The sequence below is a fragment of the Zophobas morio genome, unplaced genomic scaffold (assembly GCF_036711695.1).
Source record: "Zophobas morio isolate AGI-343-1 ecotype UQ-CSIRO unplaced genomic scaffold, CSIRO_AGI_Zmor_V1 ptg000028l, whole genome shotgun sequence".
Lineage (NCBI taxonomy): Eukaryota > Metazoa > Arthropoda > Insecta > Coleoptera > Tenebrionidae > Zophobas > Zophobas morio.
The window spans coordinates 4399148-4411618 of record NW_026972133.1 but is presented as its reverse complement, the minus strand read 5'-3'; the positions used below and the strand labels follow the sequence as shown (position 1 = coordinate 4411618).

Below are 12471 nucleotides of genomic sequence, written 5' to 3'. Positions count from 1 at the left end.
TCTCTTTTAAAAATGCAAAACCTTCTCAGGGGCGCTAAATGTTTTTTTTTATTGTGAAACCTTCTCGGGGGTCGCAACTGTTCATTTTTAAAAATGTAAAACCTTCTCTGGGGCCACAAATGTACTTTTTTTAATGTAAAACCTTCTCGGGGGCCCCAAATGTATTTTTTTATGTAAAACCTTCTCGGGGCCCCAAATTTACTTTTTTAAGAATGGAAAACCTTCTCAGGCCACCATATGTTTTTTTTTTAATGTGAAACCTTCTGGGGGTCCCAATTGTCTCTTTTAAAAATGCAAAACTTTCTCAGGAGCGCCAAATGTCTTTTTTTTATTGTGAAACTGTCCTTTTTGGAAGAAGGCGAAATCTTCTCGGGGGTTCCAATTGTATTTTTTTTTAATGCAAAACCTTCTCGAGGGCCCCAAATGTATTTTTTTTTTTTAATGTAAAACCTTCTCGGGAACCCCAAATTATTTTTTTTAATGAAAACCTTCTCGGGGGTCCCGATTGTCTCTTTTAAAAATGTAAAACCTTCTCGGGGGTCCCAACTGTCCATTTTTAAAGAAGGCGAAACATTCTCGGGGGCTCCAAGTGTCTTTTTTTAATGTGAAATCTTCTCGGGGTCCCAACAGTCCTTTTTTAAAAATGTAAAACCTTCTCAGGGGCCCCAAATGAATTTTTTTTTATGTAAAACCTTCTCGGGGGGGTCAAATGTATTTTTTTTTATATATATATAAAACCTTCTCGGGGGCCCCAAATGTACTTTTTTAAGAATGGAAAACTTTCTCAGGCCACCATATGTTTTTTTTTTTAATGTGAAACCTTCTCGGGGTCCCAATTGTCTCTTTTAAAAATGCAAAACCTTCTCAGGGGTGCCAAATGTTTTTTTTTATTGTGAAACCTTCTCGGGGGTCCCAACTGTCCTTTTTAAAGAAGGCGAAACCTTCTCGGGGGCTCCAAGTGTCTTGTTTTTAATGTGAAACCTTCTCGGGGGTCGCAACTGTTCTTTTTTAAAAATGTAAAACCTTCTCGGGGCCCCAAATTTACTTTTTTAAGAATGGAAAACCTTCTCAGGCCACCATATGTTTTTTTTTTAATGTGAAACCTTCTCGGGGTCCCAATTGTCTCTTTTAAAAATGCAAAACTTTCTCAGGAGCGCCAAATGTCTTTTTTTTATTGTGAAACTTTCTCGGGGGTCCCAACTGTCCTTTTTGGAAGAAGGCGAAATCTTCTCGGGGGTTCCAATTGTATTTTTTTTTAATGCAAAATCTTCTCGAGGGCCCCAAATGTATTTTTTTTAAATGTAAAACCTTCTCGGGAACCCCAAATTATTTTTTTTAATGGAAAACCTTCTCGGGGGTCCCAACTGTCCATTTTTAAAGAAGGCGAAACATTCTCGGGGGCTCCAAGTGTCTTTTTTTAATGTGAAATCTTCTCGGGGTCCCAACAGTCCTTTTTTAAAAATGTAAAACCTTCTCAGGGGCCCCAAATGATTTTTTTTTTATGTAAAACCTTCTCGGGGGGGTCAAATGTATTTTTTTTTTATATATATATAAAACCTTCTCGGGGGCCCCAAATGTACTTTTTTAAGAATGGAAAACTTTCTCAGGCCACCATATGTTTTTTTTTTAATGTGAAACCTTCTCGGGGTCCCAATTGTCTCTTTTAAAAATGCAAAACTTTTTCAGAGGTGCCAAATGTTTTTTTTTATTGTAAAACCGTCTCGGTGGTCCCAACTGTCCTTTTTAAAGAAGGCGAAACCTTCTCGGGGGCTCCAAGTGTCTTGTTTTTAATGTGAAACCTTCTCGGGGGTCGCAACTGTTCTTTTTTAAAAATGTAAAACCTTCTCGGGGGCCCCAAATGTCCTTTTTTTATTGTAAAACCTTCTCGGGGAGCCCAAATGTATTTTTTGAAGAATGTGAAACCTTCTTTGGGGTCCCAACTGTTTTTTTTTAATGTAAAATCTTCTCGGGGGCGCGAATTCTCTGTTTTAAAAATGTAAAACCTTCTCGGGGGCCCCAAATGCATTTTTTTTTAATGTAAAACCTTCTGGGGGGGGGGCAAATGATTTTTTTTATATATAAAACCTTCTCGGGGGCCCCAAATGTACTTTTTTAAGAATGGAAAATCTTCTCAGGCCACCATATGTTTTTTTTTTAATGTGAAACCTTCTCGGGGTCCCAATTGTCTCTTTTAAAAATGCGAAACCTTCTCAGGGGCGCCAAATGTTTTTTTTTTATTGTGAAACCTTCTCGGGGGTCCCAACTCTCCTTTTTAAAGAAGGCGAAACCTTCTTGCGGGTCCCAACTCTCCTTTTTAAAGAAGACGAAACCTTCTCGAAGGCTCCAAGTGTCTTGTTTTTAATGTGAAACCTTCTCGGGGGTCGCGACTGTCCTTATTTAAAAATGTAAAACCTTCTCGGGGGCTCCGAATGTACTTTTTTTAATGTGAAACCTTCTCGGGGGTCGCAACTGTTCTTTTTTAAAAATGCAAAACCTTCTCGGGGGTCCCAACTGTCCATTTTTAAAGAAGGCGAAACCTTCTCGGGGGCTCCAAGTGTCTTTTTTTACTGTGAAACCTTCTCGAGGGTCCAAACTGTGTTTTTTTAAAAATGTAAAATCTTCTCAGGGGCCCCAAATGTATTTTTTTTTAATGTAAAACCTTTTCAGGGGGGTCAAATGTATTTTTTTTTATATATATAAAACCTTCTCTGGGGCCCCAAATGTACTTTTTTAAGAATGGAAAATCTTCTCAGGCCACCATATGTTTTTTTTTAATGTGAAACCTTCTCGCGGTCCCAATTGTCTTTTTTTTAATGCAAAACCTTCTCGAGGGCCCCAAATGTATTTTTTTTAATGTAAAACCTTCTCGGGGACCCCAAATGATTTTTTTTAATGGAAAACCTTCTCGGGGGCCGCAAATGTATTTTTTTAATGTAAAACCTTCTCGGGGGTCCCAACTGTCCATTTTTAAAGAAGGCGAAACGTTCTCGGGGGCTCCAAGTGTCTTTTTTTATGTGAAACCTTCTCGGGGGTCCCAACTGTTCTTTTTTAAAGATGTGAAACCTTCTCGTGGGACCCAAATGTATTTTTTTTTATGTAAAATCTTCTCGGGGACCCCCAAATGTTTTTTTTTTTAATGTAAAAACTTCTCGGGGGCCCGGAATGTCTTTTTTTTAAGAATGTGAAACCTCGGCCGACCCAACTGTCCGTGTATCTTTGGTTGCATACTTCCAATACTTTGATGCGTGTTTTGCTTTAAAAATACCTAGAATATAAGAATACCAAATTATAACTATAAAACTGTACTGGGCTACATTTTAAATCATTTCGAATTCTGAAAGTGGGTGAAAATTTGGTAGATTTGCCCATTGCCAGCCCTGCTGCCCCACAAACTCGCCATTGGCAGCCCTGCTTCACCCGAAAATAATGACAGCTGTGATGACAGACATAGTTGGCGTTTAATTCCCGTTTTATTTTTATTTAAAAAACTAAGAACCCGGGATGAGTTACACCGAAAAGCATGATGTCGTTTCGAAGGACGAGTGGATGGCCCTGATCGAGGAGAACGAAATCGGCCGTTCCCAAATGAACAAACTCATCATGAACTATCTAGTGACAGGTATGCGGGCCCCCCTTTTAACAAAGCCTCACCATCGTGTTGCAGAAGGCTTCAAAGAGGCCGCCGAGAAGTTCCAGCAGGAATCCGGGGTCGCGCCCGCCGTAGATCTGCACTCCCTCGACGACCGGATCAGCATTAGGGACGCTATCATGAACGGCAGGATCCAGGAGGCCACGGCACTAATAAACCAGCTCCACCCCGAGCTGTTGGATAACGACAGATATTTGTACTTTCACTTGCAGGTAAAGTGTCACATTGTCGATGCAAAAGTGGTAAGGGTAGTTTGTAGCAGCTGCATTTAATCGAGCTAATCAGGAGTAATCGGGTGGAGGAGGCACTGGCGTTCGCGCAGAGCCATTTGAGCGAGGCGGGCGAGGACGATCCTTCGGTTTTGCAAGAGTTGGAGAGGACGGTGGCGCTGCTGGCTTTCGAGGACCCCTTGAATAGTCCTTTCGGGGATTTATTGGCGCCGTCTCACAGGCAGAAGGTCTGGTCGGGGTGGGTGTTGATTTTGAGGTTATTTTTTGCGTTGTAGATTGCGAGTGAGGTTAACGCCGCCATTTTGAAAATGGAACACCAAGAAACAACGGCTTCAAAAATTTCAACTCTACTTAAACTCGTGCTTTGGGCGCAAGACAAACTGAACAAAAAGAATATCAAATATCCAAAAATGACTGATCTAGCTTCTGCTACAATCGAGGATCCAAAGTAACTCCGTTTTAACAGTTTTAAGTGTGTTAGATTAGAGTAGTAAATTATTGTTATTAAATTTAAATAGTCATCTTTAAATAATTCTATATTGTGATGGACTTTCACCCAGTTTTTTTGTAAATTTATATAAGGAAAGGCAGATCTACTATCATAAAGTAGTTTTCTTAAAAAAAAGATAGTTTTTACACATCAGTCCCTAATAATATAAAATTGAACCTAAAAACTATAAAATCACCAGCCGAAGACGTACTCGATCGCTTTCGACACCAAACCAGTGGACTTCTGAGGAACGTTCTGCGGCGGCAGCACCGAACTTGCGTTGTGGGGCGAAATGAACGAGTGCCGCAAAGACCTGGCTCTAATAGGCGACGCAAAAACGTCATCGTTCTCCTTATTTTCCTTATGATAATACAAACTAACCCCGACCATAATACAATTACTTATACATCTCCCATTCATAGCCAGAGCTCTGGGCACATCACTCAAATGATTAAACTTCACATGCAGCCAATTCCCCTGTCCCGGGATCCTCTTCTCCACAATCGTCCCACAATTCGACAACTGCGCCAAAACCAAACTCAAAGCGCTGGGCGGAAACCCAAACACTGTAACCCAATGGGTATCAATCTTGTCCACCCGACTAAAATTCACGCTCTCGTTAAAGTTCCTACTACAATTAAAACTATCCTCCAGCCGGCTCTGCCCGAACACCCCCGGACTCTCAATCGCCGTGGACTGCATAATGGGACTAGTGGGCTTGCGCTTCTGCTCGATGGTATCAAACAGCCCCTGGCTCGGGGGCCCGGGCTTGTGCGGCGTGAACGGCTGCCGCGGGCTCTCCAGAGTCGCGTTGAACAGCTTGGGGTACATCCCGGGGGTACTCGGAGCGCCGAGTTTCCGCCCCGGGGTCCGATTCCGACCCGGAGAGGTGCTGGGGTTGGGCGACGACGGCTGCGAGGTGTCGCCCATGAGGAAGGCGGGGAGGAAGTTGGGCTTGACCCCGGGGGATGAGGGGCTCGACGGGGCGCTTCCGAGCGCCATGGGTTCCATGGTTCTGCACAAAGTGAGGTTAGAAGAGCGCGAATAGAGTGTGGGTACTTACATTTGGCACTTGTGGCTGGTTTTGAAATGGGGGCTGTTTAGATGTGGCTGCGGTGGTTTTTGCTTATGTGGGCTTCACATGGGTTTTTTGAGTCGTGAAGAAGTGGCTTGTCAGATTTGAACTTTGACAAGTGGGGAAAGTCGTTGAAGATGGAGGTGCAGTGGGGGCTGAGAGGTGGCAGCACTTGAATTAAGGTTTCTGGAATATTGTGGAGAGAAAACGAACAAGGAAAGTGTGGACGGAAATTGGAAATTTGGTTTTAAAATAGCCAAACAATATAATATTGTTTATTAAAGAAAAAGTGGTATAGGCAACACTTTATACACGATTTTTTATTTTTTTCGACTATATTTTAATAATTCAGATGCGATTTTCATACAAATACGTACTATAAAGGTTCACAGAAGAATATTCAGTGCTGAAAAAGGCCACAAAATACTCGAGAGGGTTAATAAGTACCCTTTTCAAACAAATGGTAATGTTGGTTGCCTAAGTTTAAATATTTTAGACAGGTCAAATCAGTGGCGTAGTAATCGGAAAGATATGAAATAGGTGACAGATGTTATGGTGTTAAGCTATATTTTGCCTTTTTTTTCTTAGTATACATAGCCGTATTTTCACAACAAGAAACTTAAAACACGGTTAAAAGGTACATTTTTGCAAGGAAATACGGATTTTGCTATTTATGGGGCGGAGCCTATTGCAAAATCGATATTTCCTTGTACAAATTTTCCATTTTGAACATGTTTTAGTTTCATGTTGTGAAGAGAAATCTGCACATATTAAAACAAAAAAGCCAAATGTAAGCCCACCCACCCACCCTGTCTCAATTGTGATGATTTTTTTATTGGCCATTAACCAAGAGGGCGGAGCTTAACTGCAAAATACTTATTTCTTTACAATAAGTTAAAAACATATTCTTGAGTATCGGCAAAATATAAACCCCGCCCACCCACCCCATCTCAATTGTGATGATTTTTTTTATTATTAGAAACGTAAAACACATTTAAAATGATAATTTTTTTGTAAGGGAATATGGATTTTGCAATTAGGCTCCTCCCCTAGGTCTGGCAACGAATGAAAATTTCATTATTATTTACATCAGGGCAGGTTTGGGTGGACCTTAATCTTTAGCTTTAATTTTTTCTTAATATAGATACATTGTATTCTTTGAATAACACAATACTCAAAAACATGTCTTACATGGTAATTTCTCGTAGAGAAATAATAAGGATTTTGCAATTAAGCTCCGCCCTCTTGGCTCATGACGAATAAAAAAAATCATCACAAGAGAGACAGGGCGGGTGGGCGGGGCTTATATTTTTCCTTCTTTCTTAATATACGTAGTCGTGTTTTGAAAACAAGAAACTTAAAACATATTTAAAATGGTAAATTCTTGTAGACAAATATAGATCTTGCAATTAAGCCCCGCCCTTCGACCTGACAACTAATGAAAAATTCATCACAATTGAGAATTGAAATCGGGGCGGGTATGGGTGGGGCCTAATCTTTGGCTTTCTTTTTTACTTAACACATATAGTATTCTTTGGACAACACGACACTCAAAAACATGTTTTTAATTTTTCGTAAGGAAATAAAGATTTTGCAGTTAAGCTCCGCCCTTTTGGCTCACGATGAATAAAAACATCATCACAATAGAGATAGGGGGGGTGGGTGGGGCTTATATTTTTCCTTCTGTCTTAATATACGTAGTCGTCTTTTCAGAACAAGAAACTCAAAACATATTTAAAATGGTAAATTCTTGTAAACAAATATGGATCTTGCAATTAAGCCCCGCCCCTGGATCTGACAACTGAGAATTGAGATCGGGGCGGGTACGGGTGGAGACCAATCTTTGACTTATTTTTTTCTTAATATAAAAGGTATTCTTTGAACAACACGATACTCACAAAAATGTTTTTAATTTTTCGTAAAGAAATAAAGATTTTGCAGTTAAGCTCCACCCTTTTAGCTCAGAACGAATAAAGAAAATCATCACAATAGAGATAGGGCGGGTGGGTGGGGCATATATTTTGTCTTTTTTCTTAATATACGTACTCATCGTTTCAGAACAAGAAACTTAAAACATATTTAAAGTGGTAAATTTGTATAAGGAAATATCGATTTTGCAATTAAGCCCCGCCCTTCGATCTCACAACGAATGAAAAATTCATCACAAGTGAGAATTAAGATCGGAGGGGGGTATGGGTGGAGCTTATTCCTTGGCTTAATTTTTCTTAATCTACATAGTATTCTTTTAACAACACGATACTCAAAAACATTTTTCTAATTTGTCGTAAAGAAATAAGGATTTTGCAGTTAAGCCCCGCCCTTTTGGCTCACGACAAATAAAGAAAATCATCACAATAGAGATAGGGCGGATGGGTGGGGCTTATATTTTGTCTTTTTTCTTAGTATATGTAGTCATCTTTTCAGAACAACAAACTTAAAACAATAAATTCTTGTAAACAAATATGGATCTTGCAATTAAGGGGGAGTGTATGGGTGTGGTCTAATCTTTGGCTTTATTTTTCTTAATATACACAGTATTTTTTTAATAACACGATACTCAAAAACATGTTTTTAGTTTTCCGTAAAGAAATAATGATTTTGCAGTTCAGCTCCGCCCCGTTAGCTCACGACGAATAAAAAAAATCATCACAATAGAGATAGGGCGGGTGGGTGGGGCTTATATTTTGTGTTTTTTTTTTCTTAATATACGTAGTCATCTTTTCAGAACAAGAAATTTAAAACATATTTAAAATGGTACATTCTTGTAAACAAACATGGATCTTGCAATTAAGCCCCTCCCCTCGATCTGACAACGAATAAAAAATTCATCACAATCGAGAATTGAAATTGTGGCGGATGTGGGTGGGGACTGATCTTTGGCATTATTTTTCTTAATATACATAGTATTCTTTGAACAATACGATACTCAAAAACATGTTTTTAATTTCTCGTAAAGAAATAAGGATTTTGCAGTTAAGTTCCGCCCTCTTGGCTCACGACGAATAAAAAAAATCACCACAATAGAGATAGGGTGGGTGGGCGGGGCTACATTTTGCCGGTTTTTCTTAAAATGTGTAGACTTATTTCGGCAACAAGAAACTTAAAGCATGTTTAAAATGCATTAATAATCTCTCGATATTTTATAATGTTTTTCACTTTATCTCGCATTGGTGGTATGAGTCAAATTATTTTTTACAATTCGTTTAATTATTGCTACAGATGGATTCCGCGAGATTTACACTTTTATCGATCCTTAGAAAAAATAATGGGTGACTGAGGCAATGAAAAGATAAACGTTATCCTAATTTCCCCTACTCGTTCCACTTTAAAATACATTTTTAAAGTATTGATTATTATCAGTATGAGAAATCTAGTGCAAATAAACACAAACAGATGTTATACAATATTTACAGATCAGTTTTACGTAATCGTGAATTATATCTCATCTGACGTAAAATTCTACTTTACAATCGATTGATTGATGACACGAATTTTTTTACATTCTTCTGGGAACATTACACACATACAGTTCTCTCCGCTGAGGTGACGTCAAGTGTGAGACACCCTATACAATGAAAAATTCATGCAACGACATTCCTTAAATTTCCGGATTTCGTGTAACAATCACACCCCGCGGACTCATTTAATCACTGAAAGTCACCTGGTTTGAATGCTTATAGCCAAACTAAGCAACAAAGGGGCTAGAAAAGAGATTATAACTCGAAAGATCGGGTTCAAGAAAAAAAAGTACGCCACTGGCTTTGCATAAATAAATAATCCGCATAATAAAGATGCCAAATTGCGGTGGAATAAAAATTGATTTGATTTATGCGCAGCTAAATGTCAAAAATATGGGATAGTAAAAGTCGCAGAAGCACCAACTTAAGAAAAAACGCCGTTTTTTCTTTTTAAATGAAGAAATAATCCCGTGTTTCTTTTTATTTTAAAATTATGCGCGTTTAAATCAAAATTAACGATATAAAAGCGTTGTCGTTGAAAGTTATAGTTGTACCGCGGCAATATTATCTCGCCAAAGTCCGGACGTGATTTATTTTTTCCGCGAACCCGAGTGATTTATTAAAAACCCCGCATTGTCCGTGAAACATCCTGTACACGATCAGCCCCAAAAATAAGCGCTAAATCCAGCACGCATGCCTCAGGGCGACAACCGAAAATTTGTATTTTGACAGTGACAGTAGAACAAGATGGCGATGCCGCGGGTGCTGTGTCGTGTTCGTCTCCTCATCAACAACGACTTTTCAGTGATTTCAAAATATTCCTCGGTCGCAAATAGTGTTTCAATAAATAAAGTAAGTACTCTTCCGCCGAATCCGGTTTTGTTTGGGCGCGATCGTTGCGTAATTCGCGAGATCAGCCCTGGAGCACCTGCTGGGCAAGGGGGCGGCACGCGGTTAAACCCCCTTTTATCGACCCTCGGCGCCGCCGCCCCCGTCCGTAGAGGTTATGTGCGCCAAATTATGTATCTCGCCTGCTGCATTATTCACGAGGGTGTTTTTCACGTCGCGAGACGTTTCGGCCCGCCGCGACCACCCTCAGGCTTGGCGGCGGCGAAGAGGTCAATTCGGTAAACATCTGCGGCGGTTTTAGGGTCAATAGCACGAGTGCATCGTTGCGTAAGCATTGTCTTGAACTGGTTCCGGAGAGAAATTCGGGGGGGGTTGCGAGGGGGTGGCCCGAGGTGGTGAAAGCACCAAAGCTCGACAAAGCTTTGAGGAATTTATCGCGGTCTGATTTTTGGGAAAAATTGCAGGTAACGAAGTGGAAGAATTTCAGAAATACCGGACTCTGTTTGTATTTGTGGGGGAGAATTTGTTATTTTGGTCTGGTATTCGGGGGTCGTTAAGGCTCGTCTGCAGCGAGCAGAAATTACTTATTTGAGTTGCACATAAAAGTGATTTGTTTCAGCCGTAAAAATATGTGCTGGCGAAGAAAAAGGCGTTGGTGTGCTTAGTTCAGCATTGTGGCGGTCTGGAATATTTATGGGGTCATGCGGATGGTGCACTCTAGATGTACGGTGTCATCGTAAGCCAACACTTTCGTTTTTACTGGATGTCAAAGTGTTGAGATTTTGTTTATTTTTAAATGAAAAGTGGGCTATTTGGGTCGCTGTGGTCGTTTGCCAAGAAATATCTGAAAAACTACGCTCAACAGTCTTTTTATAAGTAGCAAGCAAATACATTTTCTGCTTATCATTTTTGCTGTAAATAACGTCAAAAATAAAAGTTGTTTGAATTTTTTCGGCGTTTATTTGGACACAAAGAGGGTATACCTTGATTATAGTTGAGTCAGCTAAATAGTGAATTATGGTAATGATAATTTGCACCTTTCTCCTTCGCTTGCCTACCCCAAAGGAACCAACGACGTCCAGTTTCCCAAAACCAGGTAAACCATTATAATCCTGAGTAGTTTATTGCAGGCTTCACTATTTGCTGGACTTTACCCTAACTACCGGAATTTTGTCGAAAATAAAAATAACTCAAGAATATATAAAAATATATTAGTAATAAATTTTATTGTATTGTATTGTAGAGATTATTTATCGAAGGTCATGGATACTAATTATATAATTATTGAGCCACTTAAGTTATAATAGTAAAAATGGCTTAAGTCATTAGCGATCGGTAAAACACATTTTACGAGCTTGCGTGAACATTCTACAGGAGAAAGTTGCAGACCTTCAATTTCTTTCGAGTTAAAAGTGTAAGTATTTCTATAAATGACGATACTTCTGACGGGTTTTTCTAGCGATTTCTGTTTTGGTTAAATTAGGTTGTTTGTCCAAACTGAACGACATCGTTCGATAAATCCGAAAATATTGTTTGTATTAATACCTAAAGATATTTTTTTAAAAATTGATAACGAAGATTTGAATTCAACAGTGTCAGTAAGTAGGCGAAAGGGTACAAATAATAGGCATCCCTTTTCCGTCTGTCTGTCTGTACGCCGTCTGTGTCGATTTTTGTTAGAGAGATGACATGTGAAATTACCAGATCGATTGTTTGGAAAACAATCAAAATTGTACAACAATTGATTGATTTCTCAATTTTCGAATTTTAGCTTTTTCAACTTTCGATTTCTCAATTTTTCGATATTTCAGTTTTGGGATCTTTAAACTTTTCTTTTTTCGATTCTTCAGTGTCTCGACTTTTCAAATTTTCGATTTCTTGATCTGTTTTTTTCTCGATTTCTTAATTTTCCGATTAATTTTGTGATTTTTCAATTTTTTAATAGTTGCAGTTTCTAGATTTTCGATTTTTCGCTTTTTTGATCACTAGATTTTTTGATTTTTCGACTTTTTGGTTGATTGATGTTCCTATTTCTCGATTTCTCGAATTTTAAATTTCTCGACGTCACGATTTCTCGATTTTTCAATTTTTAAAATTTTCTATTTTTCAACTTTCCGGTTTTTCGATTCTTCGATTTCTCGATTTTTTAGCTTTTCGATTGTTCAGTTTTTTGATGTATCAATTTTTCTTCGGTTTTTCAATTTTTCGATTTCTCAATTTTCAAATTTTAGATTTTTTGTCTTTTTGATTTTTTAATTCCTGGATTTTTTTCTTTCGATGTCTCAATTTTGCGATATTTCAGTCTTGGAATTTTTAAACTTTTCTTTTTTCAGTTTTTCAATTACTCAGTTTTTCGGTACACATACCTCAGTTTTGGAGTTTTTCAAATTTTCGATTCTTCAATTTATTGATCTATCAAAATTTCGAGTTCTCGATCTTTTTATTTTTCGATTTCTTAATTTTCCGAGATTTCAGTCTTACGATTTTTTATTTTTTTGATTCTTCAATTTTTTCTATTTTTGGGTGTTTCTAAATTTTCGATTTTTCGCTTTTTTGATTTCTAGATTTCTTCATCTTTCGACTTTTCGATTTATTGATATTCCCATTTTTCGATTTCTCGACTTTTCAGTTTGTTAAATATTCGGTTTTTGACTTTTCGGTTTTCTATTAGTCGATTTTGCAGTTTCCATGTTTTTCAATTTTTCGGTTTATCGATTTTT

General features: G+C 38.5%; 3 protein-coding genes across 6 annotated transcripts in view; 2 read left to right on the top strand and 1 right to left on the bottom strand.

Annotated features, from left to right (window-relative positions):
* The first annotated feature begins 3403 nt into the window (after positions 1-3403).
* Positions 3404-4416, top strand: LOC135137009 (glucose-induced degradation protein 8 homolog). 3 transcript variants are annotated; one of them, XM_064066542.1, is made up of 4 exons: positions 3404-3619; positions 3665-3861; positions 3912-4106; positions 4155-4416. In XM_064066542.1, the coding sequence occupies exons 1-4, from the start codon at positions 3502-3504 to the stop codon at positions 4329-4331; spliced, it is 687 nt and encodes a 228-aa protein (XP_063922612.1). In that variant the 5' UTR covers positions 3404-3501; the 3' UTR covers positions 4332-4416. The 3 variants fall into 3 exon arrangements, with proteins under 3 accessions (XP_063922612.1, XP_063922611.1, XP_063922610.1); XM_064066541.1 differs by having other exon boundaries at positions 3405-3619; positions 3668-3861; positions 3909-4106; XM_064066540.1 differs by having other exon boundaries at positions 3407-3619; positions 3909-4106.
* Positions 4417-4473: 57 nt separating this feature from the next.
* On the bottom strand, positions 4474-5603 carry LOC135137008 (nucleoporin NUP35). Its single transcript, XM_064066539.1, has 2 exons — positions 5433-5603; positions 4474-5384 (listed from the first exon to the last, which is right to left on the bottom strand). The coding sequence occupies exon 2, from the start codon at positions 5378-5380 to the stop codon at positions 4562-4564; it is 819 nt and encodes a 272-aa protein (XP_063922609.1). The 5' UTR covers positions 5381-5384; positions 5433-5603; the 3' UTR covers positions 4474-4561.
* A 3928-nt stretch (positions 5604-9531) lies between these two features.
* LOC135136964 (calcium uniporter protein, mitochondrial) overlaps positions 9532-12471 on the top strand; it is a 133304-nt gene continuing 130364 nt past the window's right edge. The window contains exon 1 of one of the 2 annotated variants that reach the window (XM_064066470.1): positions 9532-9754. In XM_064066470.1, coding sequence (XP_063922540.1) covers positions 9650-9754 — 105 coding nt within the window. In that variant the 5' untranslated portion in view covers positions 9532-9649. The remainder of the gene's footprint in view (positions 9755-12471) is intronic. The other variant, XM_064066471.1, reaches the window with a different exon arrangement.

Excerpts from the sequence above, each read along its gene's own strand:
- LOC135137009 (XM_064066540.1), top strand. The coding sequence starts at position 3,502 with ATGAGTTACACCGAAAAGCATGATGTCGTTTCGAAGGACGAGTGGATG. Across the intron at positions 3,620-3,664 it reads CATGAACTATCTAGTGACAG|AAGGCTTCAAAGAGGCCGCC; the intron begins GTATGCGGGCCC and ends ATCGTGTTGCAG. Across the intron at positions 3,862-3,908 it reads ATTTGTACTTTCACTTGCAG|CAGCTGCATTTAATCGAGCT; the intron begins GTAAAGTGTCAC and ends GGTAGTTTGTAG.
- LOC135137008 (XM_064066539.1), bottom strand. The coding sequence starts at position 5,380 with ATGGAACCCATGGCGCTCGGAAGCGCCCCGTCGAGCCCCTCATCCCCC.